The 14724-nt window shown below is 51.7% G+C and overlaps 1 protein-coding gene across 2 annotated transcripts in view; it reads left to right on the top strand.

Annotated features, from left to right (window-relative positions):
- Positions 1-202: 202 nt before the first annotated feature.
- Positions 203-14724, top strand: part of ATP7B (ATPase copper transporting beta) — a 51369-nt gene continuing 36847 nt past the window's right edge. For both annotated transcript variants that reach the window (XM_053665570.1, XM_037132445.2), the window contains exons 1-2: positions 203-548; positions 881-986. In XM_053665570.1, coding sequence (XP_053521545.1) covers positions 936-986 — 51 coding nt within the window. In that variant the 5' untranslated portion in view covers positions 203-548; positions 881-935. The remainder of the gene's footprint in view (positions 549-880; positions 987-14724) is intronic.

Below are 14724 nucleotides of genomic sequence, written 5' to 3'. Positions count from 1 at the left end.
TTCAAAGGGCCGATTCTACGTTTTAATTGGTTTATGATTGCAGCTTCCCACGGCCTTTCAGCCAGTAGAATCCCTAGGGGTGTGGCCAACGTTTTGGCGTGTAACACTCCGGTTGCTCGGACCGTGGGCGGGGCTGTAGCGGGAGGCGAGATGGAGGGGGCGTGGCCGGTGATGGAAGGCTGGTTCTCCCGCCCTTGGTCCTCCTCCCCCACTGGAACCCCTGGCTCTGGGGACCCGGCCCCTGGCTCAGAGCCTGCCACCCGTTGGAGACCAATGGGAGGTCCTTGCATGTCTCGCATCGATTTTCCAGGCACTGAGTTCACACCGGAGGTGGCTGCGGCGTGTGAGGACCGCGGTTCCCCGGAGTCAAGCGCGGAGTGGGAGCGCGGACCCCGCGCGGGCGCCCGCTACACCGCACTTCCCGGTGCCGCGGTGGGCAAGCCTTGGGATCGACAGCTCTGGCCCCGGTCCGCGAGGCTCGCCCGCCCCCCTTCCCTCCCCAGCACACGCCGGAGCTGAAGACCGGGTCCGACGCGCAGCGACTCGAGGTAGCGGAGATGCGGGAGGGAGGATGGGCTCCTTTAGGGGTCCCGGCTCGCCCGAGGCATCAGCAGGCCGGCCTCCCGGTGTGGTTGTGGGTGAGGGTCTGAGGCCCACCCTCCGGTCTCGCTCTTTTGCCTGAGTGCCCAACGGCCAGGGGTACGATGACACGCAACTTTGAATTAATCGGTAGGGAGAGGGCAGCCGATCCCCTTGTCCGAAATGCAAGGGCGGGTTCCCAGGCCCCGCCTCGGGTTAGAGCCGAACAGAAAAGATGCCGTCCACACCCCGCACCTCGTCTTTCTGGATTTTAACACCGCGCTGCCTTTTCACTAACCAGGTGACCTTTGGGCTGCGGAGTGGATCACAGAAGAAATTGGTTTCTCCGGGAGAAGATGCCTGAGCAGGAGCGGCAGATGACAGCTAGAGAAGGGGCCAGTAGGAAAGTAAGTTTCCTCCCCCCACCCCACCGTGCGGTGTGGGCACACTACCCGGAGGGCTTCCCGAGTCCACCTGCTCACCTGCGTCCTCACTCCGCTCCTGGGGGTTCGCTGGGGAGGCGGTGCGCCACAGCCCTACCCCCTGAAGAGTCAGGTCTGAAAGGGCATGGCTTTACCTGAACTGGTTTTCGGGAACCATTTAAAACCGGGAACTTCCCCACCGGTCTTTATATTGGGGAGGTTAAGTGAGTATTGAGTTGCTGGGTAAGAGCCCTAACTGCTCAAGACGATGAAATCAGTCACCTGCAGAAGACATGCAGAGTTGGTGCCGTGGCCCCTTTTTGGTCTCTCCAAGTCCTGCAGCTTTTTTTTTTTTTTTTAAGAGTTATTTCCAATTCATTTTCCTTAGACAAGAAACATTATTATTAGTACAGTCTCTTAAAGTTCGAACAGTACAGGAATATTTAGCATGAAAAGAAGATCAATTTTCTAATCCTTTTGGATTTATGTCCATATGTCTTTGTTCGTTCAGCAAATATTTATTGAATGCTTACCAAGTTTCAGGCAGTGTTGAGCTGAGAATGCATACATATCATATGTATAATATACATATCCAGAGAAATCTTTAGGTTTTGTGCAATTTTGAGCATTCAAAATTTTTGCTTTATACAAATGAGATCAGGTAATGTGTGTTCTCCAATCTTTTCCCCCCTGTATAACAATTTATTTTGGAGATTGTTTCGTGTTAATACATAAGCGTCTGTTGTGTATATTTTAACCTCCGCACAGTATGGAGGCATCTTAATTGTGTTTACTGTTGACCAGTGGGTGGACATCCTGTTTGCTTCTTCCTCACCCCACCTCCCCATAACAAGCCAGGCTGTAGTAGACATCGTTGTGCACAATTTATAATGCTGACACTTAAGCATTTCTTTACAACAGACACATAAGCCTAGTTTGCTGATCTGAAGAGTAGGCTGTACCTTTTCTATGGATTCCTGAAATTAATTCAACATTATTGCATGTCTTGTAGTAAAATTTGTCTAGGCTCTGGTGGTGTAGAAATGAAATCTTGTGGATTGATGGGTGGGTGGTCTGGTCAACCGATGATTCTTAGTGTGATGACTCGGCATCTGATGGAGGTATGAGGAGCACACGCGTGGGGGAGGGCTGGCCTGCACAGAAGGGGAGAGCTTGTCAACGCTGGCACTGACCCCACCTCTCCACCCATCAGAAAAATCTTCAGCCTTCCAGATCAAGCTTAAGACCTGCCTCTTCCCCGAAACTTTGTAACTGCCTCTGCGCACGGTGGCCTCATCCTCTTCTGGATTCCTTTGATAACAGTAGTAGCCGACATTACTGAGCTTATTCCGCAGGAGGCTCCGCTGTGCCTCCTTCCCTGTGGAGCTGTCTTCTCCGTAGAGCAAGTTGGCTGTCCGGGCTCCTCAGTGTCCAGTGTCAGAAACCAGCGACAGTCCTAAGGGCAGCAGGAGGCATAGTTGGAGTAACTGTCGGGGGCGGGGGGGGGGGGGCGCTGGATTTCAGACGCTTGTTTACCTGACATCCGCTTTCTTTTCCATGGCAAAGACGGAGGCAGCCCTGCCACATGTTCTGCATTGATTCCATAGCATAGGAATCAAGGAAGTGTCCGCATTCAGATGTGGGCAACATTAGTCTCATCTCTGGGATGGGCATTATTGCCGAGTGAAAATCTGCAATGTCTGTGGGTTTTCCTTCCTTTCTTTTTTTTTAAACTAAGTTAAAGGAAAACGTCTGAACTGATCAAAGGTTGATGAGATAAAATAGAGGACAAAGCAGAGAGTGATGTAACTAACACAGCAAATAAGACTTTAAAAACAGGAGCCATTGTGCAATCTGCTTTTGGAATGTAAAAGGTTTTTCTGTTTGTTTTTTAAAAAACTCAGTTCCTCTAGAGACTAAAAATTACAATGCACTGGGTATTAGAAATGTTTCAACTTGTTTTAAAAAATTGTTATTATTAAAAAAACTGTACTTGAAAAATAACTAAATAATTTTTTTAAATTAAAAAAATTGTTATTATAAAAGCAAGTTAACTCCATAATGAAAGTTTGGAAATAAAGACCAAAGGGGGAAAATTTACTTTTTTTCCAACCACTCTCAGAATGGCTGTTGTCCACATGCCTGTAAAAGTCCTTCATTGTTTGCTTTTGTTGCATCTAGTTATTAAGTTTCAGAAATAAAAAATATATCCTTGCCATGCAAAGATAACCAAAATTAGCCAGTATCTTTGGTCCAGTCTCTCCTTTCCGTGCAGGGGGGCCCCTGAGTCCCCAGCCCCGTCCCTCTGGCCAGCAGCCTTCTCCACTCCTCCAGCAGGGGGAGACACTTGCTAGGGGAATTCAGGCAGTGGAGTGGCTGGCTCTGCTAGCATTTTCTGGTTGTCCTTGCAAATGCATTTTACTTGTTCCTTCTTAACTTCCTGTGCCTCTTACAAACCATCACCACTTGCAGCAAGCCTTGGGCTCAACCCCTGCCCCCTCTTATTCTCAACAAATGAAACAACCTGAGTCTGACCGTGAGAAAATTTGACACCATTATGTTTGAGTTTCTTCAACACTCTGCCTGTCTCTACCCACCTTGTCCCCAGATTTTACTTGGAGGTGCAAACCCTGGTCCCAGGACAGGGCTGCCTTCTTTTGAAGAGCCTCCTCATGAGCCCTGACATGCAGCTGCTGCTTGTGTTTCACGGGCCAGAACTTTGCAGAAGTTTTCAGCACTTTAAGCTTAGACGACTGTATGTTGTGTAAAACTCTAGCTTCTTGTGTTTAGAATTGTCGATGTAAGAAATGTCCAAACCTATCGACAGTTTTTATGGGTTTATTTGAGCCAATCTGATAGCAATTCGTGGGAAGCAAAACCTCAACAGATTGAGAAAATGCTCCAGAGAATGGCAGTTTGCTGCTGTTCACTTTGTACCTTACAGTCGGAGGAGGAGACGTCAAGAGAGTTACATGAAATTCTTTGGTGGCAGATTAGGGAGGTGGGTGAAAGCAAAGCAGGGAAGTCTCTGGGATTGGATAAAGAGTAAAATGAAGAAACAAATACTTCTTTCGCATTGGTGGGTGCAGGAGAGTTAACAGTGAACACTTATAGCACGTGAGGGCCACAAGGTAACAGTGAGGGGCTCCTTGTGAAACCGAAAAGTCGGCCTTCGCGATGCCTGGCACCACCGGGACCAATAAGCAGAGACGGGGGTCGAGTCTTTGTGGACACTTTATTCAGATGGCCAGCCATCTGAGAGGACGGTGGGTTTGTACCCGAACAGACCGTCTTAAATTCTATTTTAAACTGACCCTTTTGATAAGGAGAAGAAGAGTGTAGGTTAGGGGTTTGGAATTCAGGGGAAAGTTAAACAGATGGAGAGCCGCAGCCTTCATCTGTGCCCTGGGTGGTGGGCATCTCACCCTGGAGCACAGCAGCTCAGGTGCCTTCTTGAGGGTGTGCAGTCCTCCGGAGGCACAAAGGTGGAAGTGCCTCTGGTCTCCTGGAGTCTGGGGGGTCGGTCCTACCTTCAGTTCCTGAAACAATAGCTTTTAACATGCCTTAATTGCTAAACTTATTAGGTATTATCCGAAACTAAAATTTTTCCAACATCTGAGTCCCCTGTCATATTTCAAATAATGATTTGCAAGCCAGGAACGTGCCCCTGGCATGAACTGAGAATACGCTCCAAAATGGAGGAGATGGAACAAGGTTTTTAGAGGCACAAGTTGTAAGGAAGGAGCTGATGATCTAAGAGCTGTGTCCTGGGGAAACAAGACCGCACACGGAGCTGACTCAGTGGTCAAGCAAGTAGGGTTTTGAGGCAAGAACAATGGGTAGTATATGATCGAGCACTTAGTAAAGCCCTGGTTTTAGCGCAGGCCTTTAGAACAAAAAGGCAATGTTAGGGGGGTTTTTTCCTCCATCACACAGTTATAGTACAGGGATTGTTATTTCTCAGGGGTCATGCAAGGAATACGATTTATCAGACAGGACAGTGAGCCCAGGCGAGCTGTGTGCTCTGCAGGCGGTTTCAGAGCCAAAAGGGCAAAGCCGAGCCTTGCAAGCAGTTTCAGAGCTGAAGCTGCCAAAATCCAAATGTTGGGCCACAGGTTACTATGTTAAAGTTGTTACGAAGTACTCCCCTGCTCATTTAGGTCATTATGCCCGCTCTTGGCAGTGTTGGAGTTTAGACTCCTGGCTCGGAGGGCAAGAAAAAGGGGTAAGTGAAGGGAGGGGAGGGCCAGCGCTGCATGGGGCATCTTCAGAATGAAATGTTGAACATTCATCTGAAAGTTTAGTGTTTTATAGCACTGATCACGTTCTGATCTGTGTTTATAGCAGACAAATACGTTTTTGTTAGGCATTCTCTGCCATTGATTCACTCACTAAATGTTTATTGAGAAACTTAAGTATAAGCACCATGTGAGTGCTGGGAATGCAGCTCCGAGGGAAGAAAATACGGAAATGCTGCACTTGTGAATCTTACATCCTGATTGGGAGACAATAAACAAACAAGCGAAATATATATCTTTTATCAGATGGTAGTTGAGTGTTCTGGGGAAATTAATTAGGAAAGGATACCATAGTGAGTGGGGAATGTTTGAAATGTAAACAGGGTAATGAGAGGAAGCCACTGAGATCTGAGCAGACCCTGAGGAGCTGAGGAAGGGGGTGGTCTCAGTATGGGGTGTTGGGAAAGGAACGGTTCTAAACCAGGAAGCAGCCAGTACAAAGGCCCTGAGGCAGGCGCGGGCCTTGCTTTGTTCCAGGAACCAAAAGATCAGAGTGGTTTTAGCAGAGTGAGCGAGAATGAGGGGTGTGAGGATAGGTGGAAACCTAATGATGGGGCAGATTCTAGAAGGTTCTCTAGGTCATTTGAAGGAATTTAGGTTTCACTCCAAGTATAAGGAACTGCCCCAGGGGGGTTTTGGAGAGTTGTCCTTATCTGACTTCCTTTTAAGGGCATTTCCCAGTTTCGAGTTGGGAAGAGTGGAAGCCGGGGCTCCCTTCAGAGGTTATTTTAACAATGCAGGTGAGCTCTCCACGCGTCTGGGACCGCTGTCGGCTAAGAAAAGACGGGGAGCCAGAAAGTCCGCTTCAGGGCTCTTGTGGGAGGCGGGGCTCTGCGATCTGGGGGGCTGAGTCCCAGCAGACTGCAGCAGCGTGGGAAAGGGTAGGAGGGTTTTATGGGTGTGTAGCAGACCCCCCTGCCCATCCAGGGTGGGTCACCCTGCTGATCTTCCCCGGTGGCCAGGGTATAGGTGTATGCAAGACAATGCTCTCTGTCTGGGAGATGTGTGGACCTTGTTTTGGGGAAAAGCTCAGGGAGAGGGGAGGGGCAGTGAGGGTTCCACGGGCTTCCAGCAGGACGCTGGCGGCCCTGCGTCAGGCGCTCCTGATAAGAGGGAGCCCGGTGGTCAGGGATTCAGCCGGTGGCCGTACCTTCCTTGTTCCAGCGCTGGTGGTGGCGCAGGTCCTCCGGCGCCGGCACGTTCTTGACGTGGTGGCACGAAGAAGGGGTTAGGTGCTGGGTGTATTTTGAAGCTAGAACTGACAGGATTTGCTGGACACTATCTACCTGTGGTTTGAAAGGAAATGATTCTTATCAACAACGAATCCAAGGCTTCCGCTTGGCACGTGAGAGGAGGAGTTGCCTTTACTGAGATGAAGAAGCAGGGAGGGGGTAGAATATTGGGAGCTCAGTTGTAGCCAAGTTAATGTCGGAGATGCGTGATACATATCCAACAGGAGGTGCTGTTTCAGCATTTGGTCAGTAAGTGTGGAGTCTGGGAGTTGTTGGCTGTAGGTGGTAATTCTACTTGTTACCAATAATTCTACTAGTTAGATCCGAGGGCCGAGCCAGAGCCACTCCCGAGGTTGGGGGGCTAGGGGGGACACCGGAAGGGATGGGCATGCGGAGGCCGGCCGGGGAGCAGGGACAGCTGCCTGGGCAGGGAGAGCCACCCGCCCAGGCGGTGGGGGAGGTGTCTGCAGGTCCTCTTCTGGCTGCTCCTGTTGTTTCAGTGCAGCAGGAGCAGGCTTATCAGGGCGGCTCGAAGGGCGGGGAGGGGAGGGTTCTGTCTGAGGACAGGGAGGTGTTGGGAGGTGTTGGGAGGTGTTGGGTCACCATCCAAGAGAACGGAGAGGACTGGGCAGAGGTGGCCGCATTTCTGGCGGCACCAGAACCCCCTCCCTGTCCATCATCACCAGCCAGCATGGCCGGATGCCTTCGTGTGGTTTGCTGCGTCCTTGCTGGACCCCAGGGAGACAGACTCGGGGTCTGTTGGCATGTGGAGGCAGCCAGTGTCGGAGCTGAGCCAGGCGGGCACCAGGAGAAGAGGGTGGCCAGGAGGTCGAAGGTGCAGGTGGCAGCCATGGAATCCAAGCCCTGGCGTTTACACTTTGATGATCTCGGCCTCCGTGTCTCTGGGTGGCCCTGTCCAAATCTCGTTAGTTCAGAACCACTGTAGTTCCCCCCCACCCAGGGTGTTCATCCGAGTGCACTTGGTTTAGGAGCACTTTGGCTAGTGAGCCTGCCTGGGTGTTCTTTGTGTGTTTGTCTCCTCCGGTCAGTGGGCTGGTGTGGACCTCACACGGGGCTAACGGTTGTAGTTCTGAAGCCGCCAGGTCCTGGAGGAGTGTTGAGTGGCCACGCAGACCTCCAGGGCCCACCAGTCCTGCTGTGGGCAAATCTTCCGGGGCCCCGGGGGGGCCTGCAGCAGCCCCTCCCCCATCCCAGCACCTGGTGTGTGGACGACTTTTCAGTATTTTAATACTGTCCTCTACGGTTCTTCTCCCCTAACTTGCTAATAAAGTCCTGAGGGCAGCAAGTGTCTTCTTTTGTGCGTAGCGCTTAAATATTTGGCTCTCAGGCTCTAAATTGTATGTATTTATTAATATTCTGCCCTGTGGTGAAGCACAGGCTCTTCATTCTCCTCTTCCTCTCCGTAAGGAAGCCCTCCGGGCCACGGCTTCCCGAAAGCAAGCGGCTTAGTGGGAGGCTTTCATTCCGTCCAGTCCCAGGATCCTGGACTCCTGCTGTCTGGAGGACTGGCCCCGGGGGTTTCTGAGCGCCTCCCCGAGCTAGCCTCTGCAGGGCTGAGCCCGCGTTTTTGTGAGTGTCGAAACACTTGACTCAGATGTCCTCCCTCCAAATAGGGTCCTTTGTCCCGGAGGCTCCTGGTAACAGGAGCTGCCCATCTGCCTCGGGCCCAGGCTCCTCAGGTTGCAAAGGGATTTTCATTTTTACACAGAAAAGAGTCGCAGGAACTGGGGAGGTGGGTCGGAGGTACACAAGGTGAATTTTACTTTGGGAAATAGGATGTGCACGTGCGCGAGGCAGAATTAACACTGTGGAAGGAGGTGCGTGAAGACCTGCAGTTGCAGGAGGGATGCGGGAGAGGTGAGGGGGTTGCCCTCACGTTGTGATGAGGGCCTCCACAGACCTGGAGGTTCCAGGTGGAACGCACGTTCTCGTCTGCCTGCCGTCCAGCTCAGCCAACGTCTGTGTAGCAGCCGCGCTCGTTCGTCACCGTGTTAGGTCTGTGGGCAGAGGAGGCGGAAGAACCTTGTCTCGGGGAGCCTGCAGGGTGTCCGGGTGCTGAGCACACGCTCCGCATGCATGATGAGTGTGGCCCAACCAGGGCGGAGGGAGAAGGCTTGTCCTCCGGTGTGCGGATCTGAAGGCCGCCAGCCGGTGGCCTGGACAGGACGGGTGCTGGAGGCCAGAGTGGGGGGGGGGGGCCTTTGAGGAGAGGCGGGACTTAAAGGATAAGGAGGATTAGGTGGGGCTGCAAGGCCACCTGGGGGTCAGGAGTGAGGACAGGGGAAGGAGCCAGAAAGAGGAGTCTGGGAAAGTGGCTGGAGTCCTGGCTGTTTCTATGGGAACAAAGGGAAAACACCATTTCCCCCCAGACGTGCTCCCCGCCCCCCCATTTCGCCTCATCTCTGCCAAACTGGAAGTGGCATCGCCACCCCCCCGGGCCCCCTTTTGTGTCACCAGCTGTCATCAGTTGGTGCCGAGCCTGGAGGACCCCTCACGTGCTCATCCTCCCCCTCCATGAACTTCTTTGCTCCTTGTAACCTCCCCCGAGGCTCCGGTGTCCTGTCCCAAACCGTATTTCTGAGCCTCAGGTGCAGTCACGGATGTAAGTCCTCTGCTTAAAAGCCGACGATCTTCCCCGGCCCACAGGACAGAGTCTTCATGAATCTGAACTTCATGCCCTTTTTAACCGGGGCCCTGCCTCCTTTGTCTGGCCGTGTTCCGGGTCCGAGTGCCCATTTAGGAGAAGGCAGTGTTTTACGGTGAAGTGTTTACATTTTTCTGCAGCTCACAGTGCCAAGGGGATGGACTTTTCAAAAGCACTTGGGACGCATAGTGCCAACGCACCTTCCGTACACACGGTTCATTGCTACAGCACAGAAGAGGTTTCCTGTGTGATCTCACATCCCCAAGGGAAAGTTGAAAGAGGGGTGGTGACTCATATTTTAAAAAACAGTAGAGCTTTGGTTGGTGGCTCCACCGGTTGGAGCGTCGTCCTGTGCACCAAAAGGTCGTGGGTTCGATCCTTGTCAGGGCACATGTAGGTTGTGGGTTTAATCCCTGGACAGGGTGTGTACGAGAAGCAACCAGTCCATGTTCCTCTGTCTGTCTCTGTCTCTCTCTCCCCACCCTGTACCTCAAACCAATAAATGTATCCTTAGATGAAGATTAAAAAGAAAAAGGGCAGTAAAAAGATAAATGACACTTTCAGGGGGGTTTCCACTCAAAATGACAAAAAAGTTTCTTAAAAATCTGGTGCTTAAGGAGGTCGGCCTCGGGTATCTATCTGGAAGGCCTACAGTAAAGGAGCCGTGAGGGGCCAGCAGGCGTCCGCACCTCCCAACAAAGCCTGTCGGGAAAGGGGAAGGGCAGAGGTGAGCCAGCAGGAGTTGCGTGGTCTCCAGACGGAAACGGGCCGGGCCCAGGCCCCTCTGTGCTGGCTTCTTCGTGGGGCGGGGGCCTGAGGCCCTTGGCATCAAACCTCCCTCCCGGTCTCGGATTTGAACGGCATTTCCTGGAGCAGGAGGCAGGTTGATTTTTGGCACAAGGAAGAAGGGATGCCAACCCAGGCCCCCTTTGGAGTTGGCTTGTTCCAGCGCTTGTTCCAGAAGTGGGGCCAGCAAGGGGCCACGTCCCCACAGAGAGCCCGGGAGGCAGAAGAATTGGGAAGAGCCCATCTCTTGGTCAGGGGTCCTTGAGGAGGAAGGGTCTTGGGGGCAGGCTCCCCAGTAGCCTGGGGCAGAAGGGATGTGTTCTAAATGTCCTCACCGGATGCACCCCCCCCCCCGTCACACCCCCCTCCCAGCAGCACCTTGTTGGGAGGGCAGGGGGCAAGTAACATGGAAGAACACGGAGTGGCTCTCTCATCAACCCGCTCGATTTGCTCCTCAGTGCGGGCGCTCCCAGAGGTGTTGCCAGGATTAGTGGCTGGGGGAGCTGTGCCTGGTGGGGGGGAGGAGGCCATCGCCTCCCCCTTGTCTGCGAAGGGGTGGGGGCGGGGGTGGGAAAGGAGCCAGTGCTGCCCCCGGAGGAGAAGGCGGCCACCCCTTTACCACACGGTCTAGTGTCTCTCTTAATCCTCCTGTGGAACAAGGGGCACCTGAGAAGCCTGAATGGCATGTCCGCGCCTGGCTGTTCTGCCACATACAAACCACGGAAAAGCCTTGCTACCCCGTGAGTTTCTGCACTCAGTTCTTACTGAGGTCAAGCCACCGGTCCGAGAGCAAAGAGCTGCAGGAGACACAGAGCTTTCTCATGCCTTGAAAACTCAAGTCACGTTGCCCGGGAAGTACTTCTCTGCCCTAGTGCTCTGCACACCCACAGGCCTGGAGCTGCGGGGCAGGCGGCTGAAGGTATTGCAGGAAGGTGCTGGAAGTCTGGTAATCCAAAGCAGCTTTTCTCCCCTGCCTCTGGGCTGGGTTTTGGATGGGCACGTGGCCAGAAGGAAGCCTCACGTTGGGCTCCTGGCCCTGCCTCCAGGTGTCCCAGCAGCCTGGGCGTGGGTACCTGTGGGCCGTGTGCAGAGTCCCCGTGCGGAGAGCAGTGTGATGAGCGAACGAGCAGGTACACACACTGGTGTGCGGCCTGCCCAGCTCGCTGCCCGCCAGACTGCAGACACCAGCAGCCTTTTCGGGCTGGCTCGGGAGCCCAGCGGGGTCCCACAGGGCTGAGAAGGTGCCTTCCCCTTTGCTAGGTAGTGGGACACTTTGGAAGCATTGCCTTCTAAGGTGACCAAGTAGTCTGGTGAAGGTGTGACCCTGGACACAGCGATGGAGAAAGCTGGGGCTGAGCCGCCCCGGAGCCCTAAGTGGTCCTTCCTGGCGACTCTGCGTGGCTCCCAGGTGAAGCTGCTCTCTGTCCACCAGCGGTGGTCCTTCAGGAGGAGCCCCTCAGCCAGGGGCACCCCCAGACCCCGGTCCTTGGAGGAAGGCTCTTCCCCAGCAGAGGAGGGAGAATTTTCCCAGCAGGTTTCGAACGGGACTCAGGTCAGTGCCATTGCAGAAGGGCTGAAAGCTGGGGGTGGGTCGGGGTGGGGGGTGTTGTGTCCGGTTCGCAGATGGAGGTTTCTTCCACCTGAGGGTGGGGTGCGGGTCAGGCAGGGGAGGGGGTGTGCGCATAAGAGGATGAACGCACCACTGAGGCCCGCAGTCAGGGGGAAGTCTCTAGAGGTGAAGTCCACGGCGGATGAATCTTGGTTTTTTATTGCTTCGTATTTTCAGGATATTTTTATAAGCCTTTTATAAACGTTTGGAGAGCATACATTTTCCAAAATGCAAATCAGACAAAAGTGGATCTCCCCCACCTTTTTTGAAAAAATGGGTACCTGATTTTACTAACCTCCCTGTTTTGACTCAATAAATACATTGAAAATGTTGCTTTAGGATGAAGCTGCTCTTAAGCAAATGAAAGCTTGGTGACATTCAGAAGCAAGGCAGCATAACATCTTGTGAAAATGGTGTGTTTTAGCGGGAGTTCCTGGTGGGGCTGGTGGCCTGGGGGGGGCTCTTTCATCACCTTGTGCTGGTGGGAGAAAGGCTGGTTAGATACCTAGGGAAGTTTTCATAAGTGTTGTGCCCTTTAGGGGGTTATTTTTGTTTTTTTGTCGTGTTAGTTGTTTAAAAAGTCCCCAGAACTAAGAGGAATTTTGTGAAAAGAGATTTTGAATTTGTACTATGCAATGGATTTATGTAGAAAGAGGTGTATAAATGTGCATTTATGCAGTTCACGGTCAGCTTTATATTTTTATCTCAGTGTCTAAGATAGCAAAATAGCAGATTTTTTTTTTGAAAATGCTTGAGAGCACTTCTTTAAAACATCCAGACTTCTACGTCAGTTATTTGAATGTGAAACTCTGATGATTTTTGGTGGCCAGTACTCAGCTCCCAGGTCTAGGGGCCGCTGTGGTCTCCCGCAGGCCTGGGCCCCGCTCTGGGCCCGGTGGCTGACCTTGGGACTCCTTGAGCTTCATGTTCCTCGTTGCCAAGTGGAAGGCTAGGTCCCGCCTCACAGGACTGTGGAAACACTTTGTAGGGTGCTGTATAAACACAAGATATTATTTTCTGCCAAAATTAAGATTTTCACTAGAATTCCCACCTCGGAGCCATGTTTGATTCTCTGTGTCTGGTAGAACCGTGTCAGCCAGTTAATGTCTGAGCTCAGCTGTGGCTATTTTTTAAAGCTCTGATTATAAAAGTAATGCATGTTTATTATACAAAATAAATTTAAGGTGAGACGTGAGGGATACAGAAAAGTATAAAGAAATAAAAGCAACCTAGTGCCCCAGCTATTCTCCCTTTATACCAATGAATATGGGTGTTTATATGTGAACTTGTGTGTGGACATACATGTATTTTTTTGTCGTACATAGTATTTTTTACTTCCTAGTTTGTGGACAGTTACGCACATACACATCTCCATCATCAGTTTTATTTATGGCTCCACTTTCAAATTTAGGATTATTTTTAGAAAGTATTAAATTATCCCGGGAGGGGGGCTTTGTGGTGGCCGGTTCACGACGATGAACTGGGCGTCAGGGACAGTTGAGTGTGTTCGTGGTTGACAGTGGGTCCCACTCAAAGTCTGTTAGGATCCAACTGTGGGTCTATTGAGAGCCAGCTTACTTAGCCCTTGGTATGGGGAAGGGACTTGCTCATGTCACTTCATTTCATCATCACCCCAGTTTAAGTCACCATCCCCTTTTCTCAGACCGTGAGCTGAGATGGAGAGTTAGGTAATTTGCCAGACATTTAATCCTGGACCTTCCAGGACGCGCCCCTTGCTGGTCTACTGGGGAGTTGGAAGTGTTGTGTAATGTCCCGGCCGAGACGGAGTTATGAAAATACCTGCGAACGGGAGAGTGGCTGACTTACCGTGAACAGGGCTTGCAGGAGCCCGGCTCACAGAGGTGCAGGCAGCCCCTGTGAGTAAGAAAACACTTCGCAGCCCTGGCTGTGATTAGTGGTTTTCTGTGCTTCTATTTTACATTCTTACGTGTACCGTTTAGATGGAGATCATGGTGTTGAGTGAGCTGTGAGTTTCTTCTGTGTTTTGGACTGCCAGGAGGGGGAATTTTCTTTTCTTAAAAGAAAGCTGTGCCTTCTTTTAAGGCATAGCTGGTGAAAACATGAAGCCTGGGGAAGGCTCCCTCCCCCCTCCCCTCCCCCCCCCGCCCCACCATGCATTAGCAGGCTCAGCAGGGTGGCAGAATAATAAATATTGCTGTGAGCGTGTGTGGGAATAGGTACACTAATTTTTGTAAAGATTTTATTTATTTATTTTTAGAGAGAGGGGAAGGGAGCGAGAAGCAGGAAGAGAAACATTGATGTGCGAGACATTTATCAGTTGGTTGCCTCTCACATGCCCCCAAGTGGGGACCTGGCCCACAAGCCAGGCACGTGCCCTGACTGGGAATCGATCCAGCAACCCCTTGGTTTAGAGGCCAGGGCTCAATCCACTGAGCCACACCAGCCAGGGCATGGTTTGTTTTTTTTTTTAATTTAAATTTTGATAATTGGAAAATGCAGGTGGGTAGGGCAAAGGTAGGTTTACAGTTGTGAGTACATGGAAACACAATTTATTTCTTATATTATTCATATGTTATTATTTATTGATTGTCATTGTTTTCTATACGAACAACTGTAAACCTACTTTTGCCCCACCCTGTATATAAAGAGTAAAAAATCAGGATTTCCTCGCTTACCCATAAATAGCCTCAGACTTACGGACTATTACTTACATGTATGTACCCCTGTGAGTCTGCACGCATGCAGGTGTGACATGTGTCCTGCCAGCTCTGCTCCTGGGGCTGCCCTGAGCGCATTGGAGTCAGAGTGTTGAAGAGACAGACCTGAGGAAACACTGGTCTCTGCCCTGCGTGTTCTGAAGGTCCAGAGACGGCCAGAGGGGGCAGACCCCGAGGGCGGCAGGCCAGGCGCGCTCGCAGGCGGCCGGCTGCTGCACTCGCTCCGGACCGCGCTGCTCTGAGGCTGCTTTTCTGGGCTCTCCTCTCCTCGTCCGCATGGTAGCCTCTTCCTATAGTTAGCATGACTAAAAAGAAAAAGTAACCTCCAAACTTGTTTTTAAAGAGCATGCTAGACTTTGAGCTGGTGTCATTTAAATTCCAGCTGTTGCTGAAATGGATGCGTGGCCTTGGATAAGTCTGTGAGTCTGTTTCGG

This window comes from Artibeus jamaicensis, unplaced genomic scaffold (genome assembly GCF_021234435.1).
Source record: "Artibeus jamaicensis isolate MK-2021 breed Jamaican fruit bat unplaced genomic scaffold, CSHL_Jam_final contig_415, whole genome shotgun sequence".
Lineage (NCBI taxonomy): Eukaryota > Metazoa > Chordata > Mammalia > Chiroptera > Phyllostomidae > Artibeus > Artibeus jamaicensis.
The sequence above is the reverse complement of the archived record's forward strand: the minus strand, read 5'-3'. Positions and strand labels throughout refer to the sequence as shown.